The sequence below is a fragment of the Triticum aestivum genome, chromosome 1A, assembly GCF_018294505.1.
Source record: "Triticum aestivum cultivar Chinese Spring chromosome 1A, IWGSC CS RefSeq v2.1, whole genome shotgun sequence".
Lineage (NCBI taxonomy): Eukaryota > Viridiplantae > Streptophyta > Magnoliopsida > Poales > Poaceae > Triticum > Triticum aestivum.
In genome coordinates, this window is record NC_057794.1 from 290,302,526 (window position 1) to 290,315,894 (window position 13,369).

Here is a 13,369-nt window from a genome sequence, read left to right on the forward strand (position 1 = left end):
GCTCGGTATTCTTGGTGTGTGTTCAGACTTCAGAGAATCTGTAGGGGAGTTATTGATCTGGATAAAACAGATCAGGGGTGCTGGACAGCGCTAGTTTAGATCGCTGCTGCTGCTCTTTCCTGGGCCCTTGGGCGTACCATAAACGATTTGATCTTTTGAAGCTACCAAGCTAATCCATCATCTGGCTGACGCACTTCGTCAATTTGCAGCAACGGCGTGCGTTTTGGAGTTAGATGCAACAGGAGGTGTTCGAGATCATTTTCGACGGGATTCAACCTATCATCATCAGGGGGAGCCATTGGAGTTTGGGGAGTTTTTCTTAGCTTCGATCAAGACTCTTGCCTTTCCAAGTTTTATTTTGCTTTGTATGGCTATCTTGTAAACAGGGCCAAACCTGAAACCTGACAGCTTTTGAATGGAAGCTGGGCGATAAACCTTTTCTCTAAAAGGGTCATGAATATTTTACCAAGTACTCCCTCTGTAAACTAATATAAGAGCGTTTAAATCACTATTTTAGTATTCTAAACGCTTTTATATTAGTTTACAGAAGGAGTACTATATACTACTACTAGTTTTAACTGGTTCCTACATATTGATTATGAAGGCACATGATAAAAAAGAGAAAGTCAAAGATGAAAGAAGATAAAAAAAAGAGAAAGTCAAAGATGAATGCACATGAAGAAGAGATTGTAGGCTAGTTCACAATGTCGAAAAAGGCTTTCGCCGCCCCTCTTTATATATAAAGCAATGGCCAGAGATATAAATCCGGACACAACACGTCACCAACCCATACAACACATACACCCAAAGCAAGATACAAGGGTGTTCTTCCCCATTAATGAAAGATACGCATGCTATGCGTATCCAAGAAAAAAAAAGATACAAGGGTGCCGATGCACCGCAACACTATCCAATCGACCACCAAGCACACTAAGGAACCATTTGGGGCCGGCGAGGACCTTCCGAGACCTAGCCACCGAGAAGAAGTGAAGCATGACAATGGCGAAGTATGGAATCCAAGGCGGTGCCTTCAAGAAGGGCACGGCATCGAAACTCGCCACCGCCCGATCCTGAAGATCAAGTTTTCACCCGGAGCAACATGGAGAGAAGAGAAAACCATGACGGCGCCTTCATGAAGGAAACGACGTCTGCAGCCGTCGCCACCATCGGCCGGAGAAGACCAGGCAAGTTATGCACTCTGGTGTTAACCCTCCGCCAAACATCACCAACCATGCCACCCACTGTGACCATGGCTGCCCGACGGCACCCAAGACGCACGCTCCGCCCACGAACACCGCGTCTCCCGCCGCCAGGGCCGCCACCCTGCATCCAAGCAACTCCGTAAACACCCAAAGGCCTTGGCTTTGGCCTAGCTAGCAGCACCCGCCTATGGAGCAGCCAACAACCGCCCTGCCTCGAATATCATCAGAACCCGTTAGAGGGCACACGGCCGAAGAAAGGGGGAGGAGAGGACGCATCTGGACCGGTGCACCCCCGCACCAGCGACGGGTGCCCATCAGGGCCTCCCATCCCTCTGAGAACTCCCCACCGGACACAACCCTATGTCGCCTCACCGTGGCGGCCGACGCAGCTCAACGCGAGGCCACCAACGATAGCCCGCCCAACCATCAACAAGGAGCGCGAAGCCAACTCTCTCTCGCAGCCAAGAGCACTCACGGAGAGCCATCTCGATCTGCCCGCCGTCGTCTAAGGGCCGACACAGGGGAGGCCTGACTGGAGCTCAGCCAACACGCACCACCAGCTCGCGTGCTCTCCTTTCCTTGGCGGTTTGGTTTGCTTGTACTAGAAGACAACCAATATTTGATCATCTTTGTGTACTCATCTTGTCTTGAGTTCGTCTTTACCTCCCTTTAGCTTGATCTTGTGCTATCTTAAAACGGTCTTGTTTTGTACTACTTGAATCCCGACCTGACTTCGAGAAGACAAACAGCAGTGACCAGGGAGAAGTAAATCATCAGTGGAGAAATTGGCGTGCTCCGTATGATGGTTTTATGAAAATCATCACCAACGGGCCCTTCTCGTCTACTCCCTCCGTCCGAAAATACTTATCATCAAAATGGATAAAAAGATATGTATCTAGAACTAAAATACATCTAGATACATCCCCTTTTATCCATTATGATGACAAGTATTTCCGGACGGAGGGAGTACTACCTACCTCTGCTGAAGGGCAGCTCTGCTGGACAGGTGACTAAAATTAACAGCATGTCACTGATGCTTTCCATGCTATTTGTTTTGCTAGAGATTGCTGGCATGGCATAAATAGCAAACTTCTAAATTTCAAACAAGAGTACGATCTACAAGATCATAAATGCAATGCTTTCCCTTATCCATCCAACTAACTGTGCACCAATGTGCCGAAACTAATTTAGCTCAAAACAACCAGAAATATATCAAAAATTTCTGTAGCCTCGACACGGGCGTTAAAACACAATGTCACTATGCCTCTGAATGACCGACTGATCCAGGAGAAACTGCAGTATGATGCCATACTGTAGTGTCAGCAGATATGTGCAAAATGGACTAAAAAGGAATCTTCTAACTGTCTGGCCATTCCAAGTGCCTGATCGGCCCTGCACTAACGTGCCACGCTCCTTCAGATAGCTCGTCAAACAGTTGGCTGTAACCCCAACCAGCGTAGCCGAGGAAAAACCACAGGTCCTCGGCAGATTGCTCGCCCGCCCTGATCCCTGCGATTACCCGGCCTGTAGCAATTATGTTTCCATAATAGAGGTCGGGTATGACTGGTTTGTAGCCCTCCAGGGCGGCTCTGGACAAACTCACAAGGTGGTAACCCTGCACCACAACAGGTCCGCCGTAGAAGAGAGGGGCAAGTTTGATAGGCTCCAGGGAGCTGTCCAGGTTCTTTAAGGTGTCCCAGCTTAACCTTTTGTTGATGATTAGTCCATGAAATCCCTCGTGAGAATCAGTCGATACAATGAGCACTCGAGCATTATCGAATGGAACTGCAGCACCAAGCTTTTCGGTGGCGTCGAGGATGGACCCCGTGACGATATGCACCTTGCGCTTTTCAGGTTGACTTGGCGGATCGGAACCAACATTGCTGCCGCTCTTGTCCTTCATGTGAAACCGGACAGTCTGCGGTGCTTCATGTTGCATTACCATCCTCTTCTTTCGCAGAAATCCTGTTTGCCAGAAAGAGCAAGGCTTTAGAATGTTTATTACATACCACAACATTACCAAGCAATACATTCATAATAACTTTCTTATTGTCTTTTGTGTGATAGTTAGGGATGCATGAGCCAGCTGTGAACCAGTCAAGTAATACATCATAGGCAATATTCCCTCAAATTTCGTTTGAGCAGAACTTTCTTGTTGTGGCACTCTACAAAGCATGGACGCGGCCAAAACAGCCGAATTGCCGTTAGTTCGGCGGGACACGGCGATACGCCATGATTCGTATATTCCCCAGTATCCCCTGATTTCCGAATTAAAAAAAAGTACACGATGTTAGGGACACAGAAAGCCCAATAATAGTCTCGGCCCAATACAGCGCCACAAAAGTAACGCTGCTCCACGCTCCAACGAACGCGCCGCCGCTGCCTGGACTCGACGCTACTGCCACCTGGACTCGGCCTCCCGACGGCAACCACGCTCAAGCGGGTAACCCAGCAGCCTCTCCTCAACCTCTTCATATGTTTGCTCATTTCTTGATGTTGAGTTGCTGCTGCTTCCTTCCCCATGTGCCCATGCCATTGTTGTTTGATGTTGAGCTGCCGCTCACTTGAATGCTGGTGTTGCTGTTTTCATTGTTGCTTGCTGTCAAATTGTTCCAAATGGCGAGTTAACTGCCACTCAGAGGGTGCCCAGTACGAGAAAACCCCGATCGCTGCGTTTCTCGGCCAGCCAGTTAATCGGGCTGTCAGACCGATTTATCGGCTGTCAGAACGAGAAATCGGCCCGCAGCGATTAACTGGGCTGCCACTTTGGCCTATTTAGAGCCCAAAATATCCACCCCGTCCACATCTCACAGCCGCGCCCGCGTCTAGGGTTAGGGAAATTGGGGCTCCCGCGCGTCCTCCTCTCCTCTCCCGCTCACGGACGAGCAGCCACCGGCGCCACCTCGACCACCAAGCACTGCAAGGACTCGTCGCCGATCATGACCAACGCATGGACGGAGAAGAAAAGGAGCATAATGAACTTGTGTGTGCATTGCAAATTGGGGAGTGCCTTTCTTGAATCAAAAGAGGCATCGACTGATGCACACACGAATCTATACATCTTAACCAAGTGGATGAATGCATTGCCAAACTTGGTATGAAGCTGAATCTTAACTACTGCATTACTTCCATTGTTCCTTTCATTGCTTTGCATCAATTTTCTTTCACTCATTGCTGGTATCATTCATTGCTTTGTAGGTGCTGATAATGTTGTGCAAGAAGTCACGGATAACGCTTCCAACAACATGGGAACAAAGGCACTGCTCAAAGACTTGAGACCAAAGATCTTCTGGACCTCATGTGCAACTCACAGCCTCAACTTAACACTGCAACACTTCTCCTTGTTATGTAACCTAGGATTGCATATTTAGAAATTTAGTACATTAAATGGTGCTGTGTGGCCTAGGATATATATGGATATGGCTCTAGTTAACCTACCAATAAATGAGTTACCGATAAATTCAGTTACATGGTCGATTTGTTGATTAATCCCGACTCGGCACCCGACCGAGATGGTGATATCCCGAACATTGGCTGTCAAGGAGCATGGCGTTTGGGAGCGCCACTGTCTGTGCCAATTGTCTGTGGGTGAGAGTGAAAGGCAGCCTGGTCTCTACTCTCTAATAGACTAATACTAGCATTTGCCATTTGATGTGCTGTTTTTATTTTTAACTCTGTATATTACATGGCATCTTTTTATATATATATACTTGCCATATCCACGAATGGCTGTTTTTGGAAAATGCTGTATCCTGTGTCCCCGTTGCGTAGTCGCCGTGTCCGTGTCTACGCCCGTTTTTTTTTTTTTGAGGGAAACCTTAAAATGAGCCTCCAATACCTCATATGTTCAGGATTCGGGGCAAAATTTTCAGTTCACCTTAAGCAAAAAAGACGGTAGGTGGGAGGAAAGTTTCACGTCAACCGCCACCGCCGCTAGCTCCTGATTCCAGCCGTCCCCGCCGCCGCCGACTAGCCGGCTGACGTTCCCTGCCCTTCCTCACCTCATTCTCAACGGCCATCATGCATCTCGAGCTCTCGGGTGGCTGCGGCAACTCCACCATGGATGCGGGCTCGAGGTTGCAGCCGGGGCCTGACGGACATCGCGCCCCTCAGCGCGCGTCCTTGCGCTCTTTACTGCACGACCAGCATGCCGCCGAATGGCCAGCAGAAGCTCATCGTACTCTTGCAGCTAGCTCAACACGACGGGCAGCGAGGCGGCCGCCCGGGGACTTGGCTCTTCGGCGGGAGCGGTCGCGGCTGGGGGTGGCGGCTTATGTGGGTGATTTGGGGAAGAAGATGACCATGGGGGGAAAACAGAAAGGAAAAAAAATTAAAAAGCACCGATGGATGGAATATTCATTTTTTACTGCAGAAATTTGTGGTATCTGTTCTACCGCAGCCTGTACGGTATCGTAAAACAGTTTTGGGTTTCCTTTATAGTGGTTTTACGGTACCATGATATAAGGGATCGGCTAGAGATGCTCAAAGATGTTAGTAATCTGCACTTCTGCAGTTGTATGCTTGGACAGCAAATGAACACAGGAGGGTGAAAACTCTTGTGAACAGTAGACAAACATAGATTACAGTACTTCGCGGATCCCAAATTCTTACGTACGAGTAGACGCTGCTTTTGCACCAACCTTTATATTCCGACATATGGCGAGAATTGCTCGCATGCGACTCCAGAAATTCAATTAAATTACCCAAAGACATTCCTCCTCCATATGATATTGCGCTTTTGTTCTCTGCCGGGAAAAGCAACACCGTAGGATAAAGCTCCTCCTGTGAGCATATGGAAATAATATCAATATTAGTCAAGTAAGCACTCAATACCAAAAGAAATGGTCATGTCATGCAAGGTAACAATTCAAGTGGGCTTGAGAGGAAAAGGTTTCCTAAAATATCCACTTAAACCTGGGTTGTTGAAAAAACACCGATAGCCATATAACATACCTATGGAACTCTGAGGAATGTTGGGTGTGATATTGTAATGATCACTGGATCATTGCAAAGGTAGCAGGGGGGGGGGGGGGGGGGGGGGGGGGGGGGGGAAGGGGGGGGGGTAGCGGAAGACCAGTTTATTGACTGACGATAGATGGATACATGCATCCGTGTATAGAGGGATGCCTTACTTGGTTCTCAAGTTTTATCTTATCTAATCTCATCTCTAATTCAAGGAAAGCTAAACCGATCTCTAGCTCTGTTTTTGTAGCTAATCTTTATTTGATTGTTGCCTGGTGCTATGGTTGTGGACATACCAGTGGAAATCTAGTACCGCAAAAAAAATGTATTCAAACATTTTAATACAGAACAATTGTCTTGTGTTAAATGAATTGAAGTTCCTGGTCAGCATTCTGCTAACACCATTATGTCCATAAACTGAACAGGTGGAGGGAGTTAAAATATCCCATTATTTCATCTAGCTCTTTCAAAAGGGATTGGGCCGAGTATGGGCCAGAAAGGAAGATTTGAATTTTGCACGAACCAAATGCCAAGTTGGCCCTATCATATGTAGATTACAAAATATGCTAATTAGATTGGCCATCTCTATATTTTAGTTACAGCTCATACCACTGCTTAACAGACTGTAGATATCAGAGTGAATCTAATGGTTGAATGACGAGGTCTTTTCAGACAGACCAGAAGCTAATGTACTTCCTGCATGATTATTATCAGTGCAAGCACCTTTATTACAGGTTATGACAAGCTATGAGGTCACTTGTTCTCTTCAACTTGAGCACATGCCCTGGCTGGATGCCTTCACTAAGTGTGCAATAGTGCTACTACTCTAGCTAACTAACAGTTTAAAGAGTTTACTAAGCACCATGTTCCCCATACTCTAGACTACTAGCTAATACAACATATTCCAAGCCAAAGCATGGTAACACAATGCGGAGAACTCATTACCAGTGCTAAAAATAGGGCTGTGTTTTTCCCTTACGACAAAAAACTGGGCTCATAAGAGAGTTCTTTTTGTAAATTTGGAGAAGTTAAATAGATAGAATATGCAATCGGTTATTCATTACTACCTTGTCTGCTGATTTTAGTAAATGATGGCAATCATTTGCTGTGCAGTCCATCATGTAAATAGTTGGAAGGCCCAAGTCTCCTCCATTCTCTGCATACAATATAATGATCTTTTTTGTAACAATAAATAAATAGCATTTGAAATGTAAGTAATAAAGATACATTCTTAGCAATGAACGGGCTATAATAAAATGTTTTCTGTACAATGGTTTTCCATTAATGTTCATATACTTTGCCAGTCTGCTTTATAAGTTGTACCTTGTATTAGTGTCCTTAAAAAGAAGTCATAAAGCGTCATGGTCCACTAGGTTAAGGCATTACTTTCGTTATAGAAAATGCAAATTGTGCAGGACAATTCCAGTCTTTTCTTGCTTTTAACTCGTGAGTTCTGATTCATAACACCTAGGAGCCTAAGATAAGATTATATTTTCACCAGCATAAATGGATATATGTACAGAATGACTAGCATTACATCCCAAAAAATAAGTTCACTGAGATAGAAGGAAATGTTTGCACAGTTCAAAAGACAAAGGGGCAATGTAGGCTCTCCGCTTTCAACTGATGAGTTCAGGTTAGTACCTTCAGTCTGCAAACCTTGAGCCTTCGCAAACTGAGAATTCAAACTCATATAACTTTTGAATGATCGGTGCAATTCACGGACAACAAGCTCTGTTCTCTGGCAAAACCCACACCAGGAGTTGCTGAACAACACCAGCACATCCTTCTTCCAAGCAACACCAAGAGTTGCAGTATTCAAAAATGGCGTTTCATTTTTTGAATCACAACCTTCAAATCCAAAGACCAAGCGACAAAAACTACTTGCTGTCAAGAGAGGGATAGAATTTGCCTCGTGGAAATCTTGATTGACCAAAGGCGGCCTTGGAAGCTCCTTTGAACTTATGACAGATGAGGCTGAACGATAATATGGAGAAAGACTTCGATTCACAAAACTATCAAAAAAAATTGCCAAGGAAGGGTAGCTAAATTCACTTTCCTGAGGAAAGACGTAATGCTTTTGTTGAACTGGATCAATTATTACCAGGGATGGCATTCTTGATCCACCAGTTAAAGTTCTCAGAAGCCTATGACCACCATCAGAAAAGAAGAATGAACCAACAAAGTGGTTATCTGATATACTTGAAGTTACCTGCTCCGTATATTCAGTGTTGTCACTTGCAAGGATGCTGGAAGAGCTAAATGTTGCACGTGGAGAAAATTTGCTGTCACCTTTTTCTGATTCTTCATCTATATTAAACAAATCATCCTCGGAAATGAAATTTTCAATTCTTTCAGATTCTTGACTCAGGACTGAAAATACATCTTGCTGATTTGGCAATCCTGATTTCTCTTTGTTAGAGTTCGCTTTTCTGCCATCAGGTTCCAAAAAGTCCAGAACTTCTGTAACAATTTTCTCATCTCTGTGCTTTTGTAACTTGCCATGAACTTCATTGCTGCTATGCACATCAATGGAGGCCTCTTCCCGAAGATCAGGGCTTACATCAGAGGCCTCGACGGCTTGTTGTTCCTCCATTTCTGTATCACTACAATGAAGATCATTATCATTGATACCACAGTAGTGTGCAGGAGTTTTCTCAAGTATAGTCGGTGTTTGTCCATCATCAATATATTCAACTTTTGTTGCCTTGTTGTTTTCATGCACAGAAACTTCAGCGATACCATCATTGACACTCTCTGAGCTGGCAAATAAATCATCCATTCTTTGACTTTCTTGAATTGACACGGAATCCACCACTTGGACCTCAGGATCGTCAGACAGCAACTTTAGATCATCATTTTTTGTTACAAAACTTATCCTTGTTTTCTTTGACCTATGTGCTGATCTTGTTTTGTGAATCAGTTTTGTTAAAATTTCATATAAAGGACTATTAGTACTACCTTCGCTAGCACTTCTGTATGAAATACTTTCTCCATCTCTAACAACCATTACTGACATTTTCTCACCTAAATCCATATACTTCGAGGCCAAATCATGCAACCTAGCTGTCCCAGAGTGGCCATCTGACTTACTTGTGCTCAGTGCAGAAGGATCCGCTTTTGTGCGCATTCTGGAGTTACCACTATTTAGATCACCAGAAATGACATAAGGTGGATAATTTTTCTGAGCATACTCTCGTAGTAACTTGAGAGATAACTTGCTTTCATCTCTAATTTTTAAGGAATCAGATAATCTATTGATAAATAGAATAGCTGAGGGCCTATTTGCAGGAAACGTAACCTCGCCGCCACTCGCATCAGTATCAATCTACAAATATAACATGCAACTCCAAACGTCATGGCATGATGCATGTAAAATTAGAAGCATTGGATATTTTGGATAGGCCATGAGAAAAAATAATGTAGCAGAAATTCATAAAAGACAATGCCTTTTTACCAGATAAAACAAGATATTCTGTTATAGAGATCAACAAATTACATACTCTTACTATATTAATTATGAATAAACTGGATTGTTCTCTTTATCTTTAGCTTAAGAACATTTTTTGTGAGATATATTTGCAATAAAATAGAACCTGGTTCAAAGGATTTGATTGGTAAGAATAGATAAACAAAGGAGATATGGGCAAAGTAACAAGAATACAATAAACACACCATTCTGACATGCATTCTCCTCCTTTATTACCTACTAATTGACAATCACACCGAGAATACATGGAGAGAATAGCTATCTTCGTCTCAGAGTAATATTTAGCACATGTCATGTTCTTTTGGTAAATTTATAACGTACATGAAACGGACTTTCACTGACCTCTTTAACGTCAAGATTATGATAGGATTGCAGCAGGCTTCTTAGGTCATCCTCCTCTTTTGCTATAACTGAACAGGATGTGCATCCCAGATAATGAACACTGAGGAACCACGTCTCTGAATTGCTTGCATTGGCAATATCCAATGAAGATAATGGTAATTTTTCAGTAACAAGGCCAAATCTAACTTTCTCCGGAGGAAGAAAGTGTTCTCTTGACAGGGCAGTAAGCTTTGCATAGAAGCTTTCAAACTGTTGGAACTTTTGCACTGTGCACAACTTACTATTTTCATCAGTTGATATTCTAATGTGATCTGAGACACTTTGATTTGCTGTGGTAAATCCACCTTTCCAAGGAGAACCAGTAAGCTGACTCCCACCTCCAAAGGTCAGTTCATCATCTTCTATAACCTGTTTGTCATCTCAAATAAGTACATTTTCAGGGATCTGTCCTCATATATGCTCAACCGTCATGGTTCAGACAGACATGAGTCCTCTCAAAAAAAAATCAGGAATATTAACCAGAGATAAATGCGACTTTCTTTGCTAAACTTACAAGCTCTAGACGCCCATCTGATTGTCTGGTCACTGTCTTCCCAGAAACGTCAACTGTATGATATCAATGAGTATAGCATCCAAATGTCAGAATCGAGTTGACATGATTTATCATCCATTCAGAAGTTTTATGGTGATCATGGAACATGAAATAGAAGGATTAAGGTAGATCAGTTTGAAAGAATAAGGCAGACCACCTAAAACTATGTCATCCTGAGTTTCCGATTATGGATATTTTACCAACTTACACCATGTGTTCTTGTGAGATCTTGAATCATTTATTAATCATTAACGTTGGTCAAGATGGAAACCTAAATTTAAGGTGTTTCTTCCCGTAAAGTTCTAAAAAAATGCATGCTCACTTTTGAGAGAAAGGGAGAGAGACAAAGAGCTATTCATGAATCGTAGTAACCAACCTCAATTTTAACAAGTGCCTCGTCACAAAGCAGAAAACAATACAAAATGTTGGATGAATCGAGGACAGATGACACAGAGTTGACTAACCATTCTCTGCGTGAGTTTTTGATGGAGTGACCCCACTGCTTCTGTTGCTTCTGTCACTAGCCAATCGAGTAAACCAACCACAGAACTCGGACAGAAGTACAGCTCTGTCAGTTGATTGAATAAACTCCTCCACATCATCTTTTGTATGCAAAGCCACAAAAGGGGCCTCCTCGTGCTTAAGTGACATGATATGTCGTACTGAATACAATATATCACGTGCACGAAGCTTTCCTTGATATTTGAACTGTATGGATTGTTGGTAGTATATGAACTTTGTTCCTTCAGTTGCACCAATAGCATCCGACAGCAACTTCTCAGAATTTCTGTACACAACCATCAACTTAAGGCGACCTAGCTCCATCTCCTCGGTTGCGACCAGCTGCTGTATTTCGGCCATCAGTGATCTTGACTCACCATACCCTATAAATGATCATAAGAAATAACGGTTACAGTGAGTTGGGACTCAATCTCATGCACACATTCTCATTTTCTGGAGCATGTGGGGCTTACCCAGATGGTAATGACTATGGAACAAACCTTGTACGTATTTGGAAATAATAATGTCGAAAACGTGAAACTGTGGAAAATTCATCGTAGTTTAAGAAGCGGCTCCAAGTCAATTTGGTCAAATAAAAAATGAAAAGACAGACTGCCTAAAATTGTCCAGGATCGTGTCATCGTGCAGAGTTTTGGAGTAAGAAATCGCACGGTTTGCCTTGTCATGTCGGCTGCATCAAATACTTCCTTGGCGCAATGGATTTTAGTGATTGCTTACTTATCCTTCCATGTACTTCAGAACTACTAGATTTCGAATGCAACATGGACAGAAAATTCTCGACTGTTTGATTCAACAACTTGACCTTGGCAACTACTCATGCAGTCAGAAACCAGAGCTTTCAGCTAGACAGGATAGGTCGGAGGGCTCACATGGCATGGTGACGACGAGGAGGATGTGGGGGTGGAGCCGGATCTGGGAGGAGAAGTTAGCCCTGGTCAAGACCTGCCACTCTGGGCGGCCAGCGGTGGCGCCGAAGCTTGACGCCGCCTTTGACTGTGGCGCGACGAGGAGGAAGGAGATAAGGAGGTGCGACCATGCCGCGACGAAAAGACGGCGCATGGAGGCCGCCGTCCTCGGCTCCTCGCGGCCGGAAAGAAGATTTTTCATTTTTTTTTTTTTTTGAGAGAGAGAGAGAGGGGAAGAGGAAGTTTGGCGACACCGAGCGTATGATTAGTTTTTGGGCAAGTACATGGATGAACCCATGGCTCGGAAAGCTTATTTCTAAATGACAACAAATTGTGAAAAGTGTTTCATGCACACATCTTGACACTATATGTGCGGGCAAAAAGTTTAGCAAAAAACAACTTTTTTGGCCTGTGTAAAAAGACAAAAAATGTGTCGTGGAAAGTTATTTAGTAGCACTAAAATTTATCTTTTTCAAGGAGGCAAAAATAAAATATGTTCTTTCGCAAAACTTTGTGGGGCGCACACATGTTATAAGATGTATGCATGAAATTTTGTTTTGAATTTTTTGACACTAAAATGTGTTTTAAATGCATTCTTAAAAAATGGATTCATATACCCATGAGTTCAGAATGTCTCTAGTTAAGCATATGATTATTTATGTAGTTGTCAGGAATGAGAAGACAAGGTTGAGTAAAATGCATCGAACCACCACAATAGCAGCATCATTAGCGAAAAACAGTCACTTTATAAATCATGGTAAAAACCACCGCACCAAAGAATTAACAGTGACAAAAAAACTAACGGTAAATGCTAAGTGCTTTGATAATGTCACTAATTACTCGGGTCCACCTGTCAGATTGAGTTGGCAAAAAAAGTGCCATGCGGACATGTTGTCTTGGTATTCTTCTTTCTCCTCCTCCTCTCTCCTTTTCAACACGCACATCATGCCCACCAGCCAGTCATCCATGCCGCGGTTTATATATGGAGCTCTCACACTGCAGCCGTCACAGTCCAATGACGCAAGTACACAACACCATCGTACCCCTGGCGGCGCTGGCCCTCTCGCGTCGGCAATATCTCATGTCTGTCGTGGCGGCGGCATCGTCGGTGCAGCGTGGCTGCTACTCCTGTAGGAGTTGTTGGATTTCCCCGAATAGAAAGGGTGATGTAGCACAATAGCAGAAAGTAATTTCGTGAAAAATCGAGGTTTAATCAAAACAGCAGGAGTCCACAAGCTAACAAGATAAACGACACCCAAACACAAATAAAATAAATGCTTGCACCCAACTTGGCAAGGGGGTTGTCAATCCCTCGTCTTACTAGTCGCAAGGTTAAATGCGAATAGTGGATGAT

General features: G+C 43.7%; 1 protein-coding gene across 1 annotated transcript; it reads right to left on the reverse strand.

Moving 5' to 3' along the window:
- Positions 1-2,213: 2,213 nt before the first annotated feature.
- LOC123046399 (uncharacterized) lies at positions 2,214-12,284 on the reverse strand. The gene is made up of 8 exons (XM_044469764.1): positions 11,980-12,284; positions 11,053-11,472; positions 10,550-10,602; positions 9,997-10,404; positions 7,809-9,492; positions 7,232-7,320; positions 5,843-5,984; positions 2,214-3,167 (listed from the first exon to the last, which is right to left on the reverse strand). Exons 1-8 carry the CDS (start codon positions 12,215-12,217, stop codon positions 2,560-2,562), a joined length of 3,642 nt encoding a protein of 1,213 aa, XP_044325699.1. The 5' UTR covers positions 12,218-12,284; the 3' UTR covers positions 2,214-2,559.
- Positions 12,285-13,369: the final 1,085 nt, after the last annotated feature.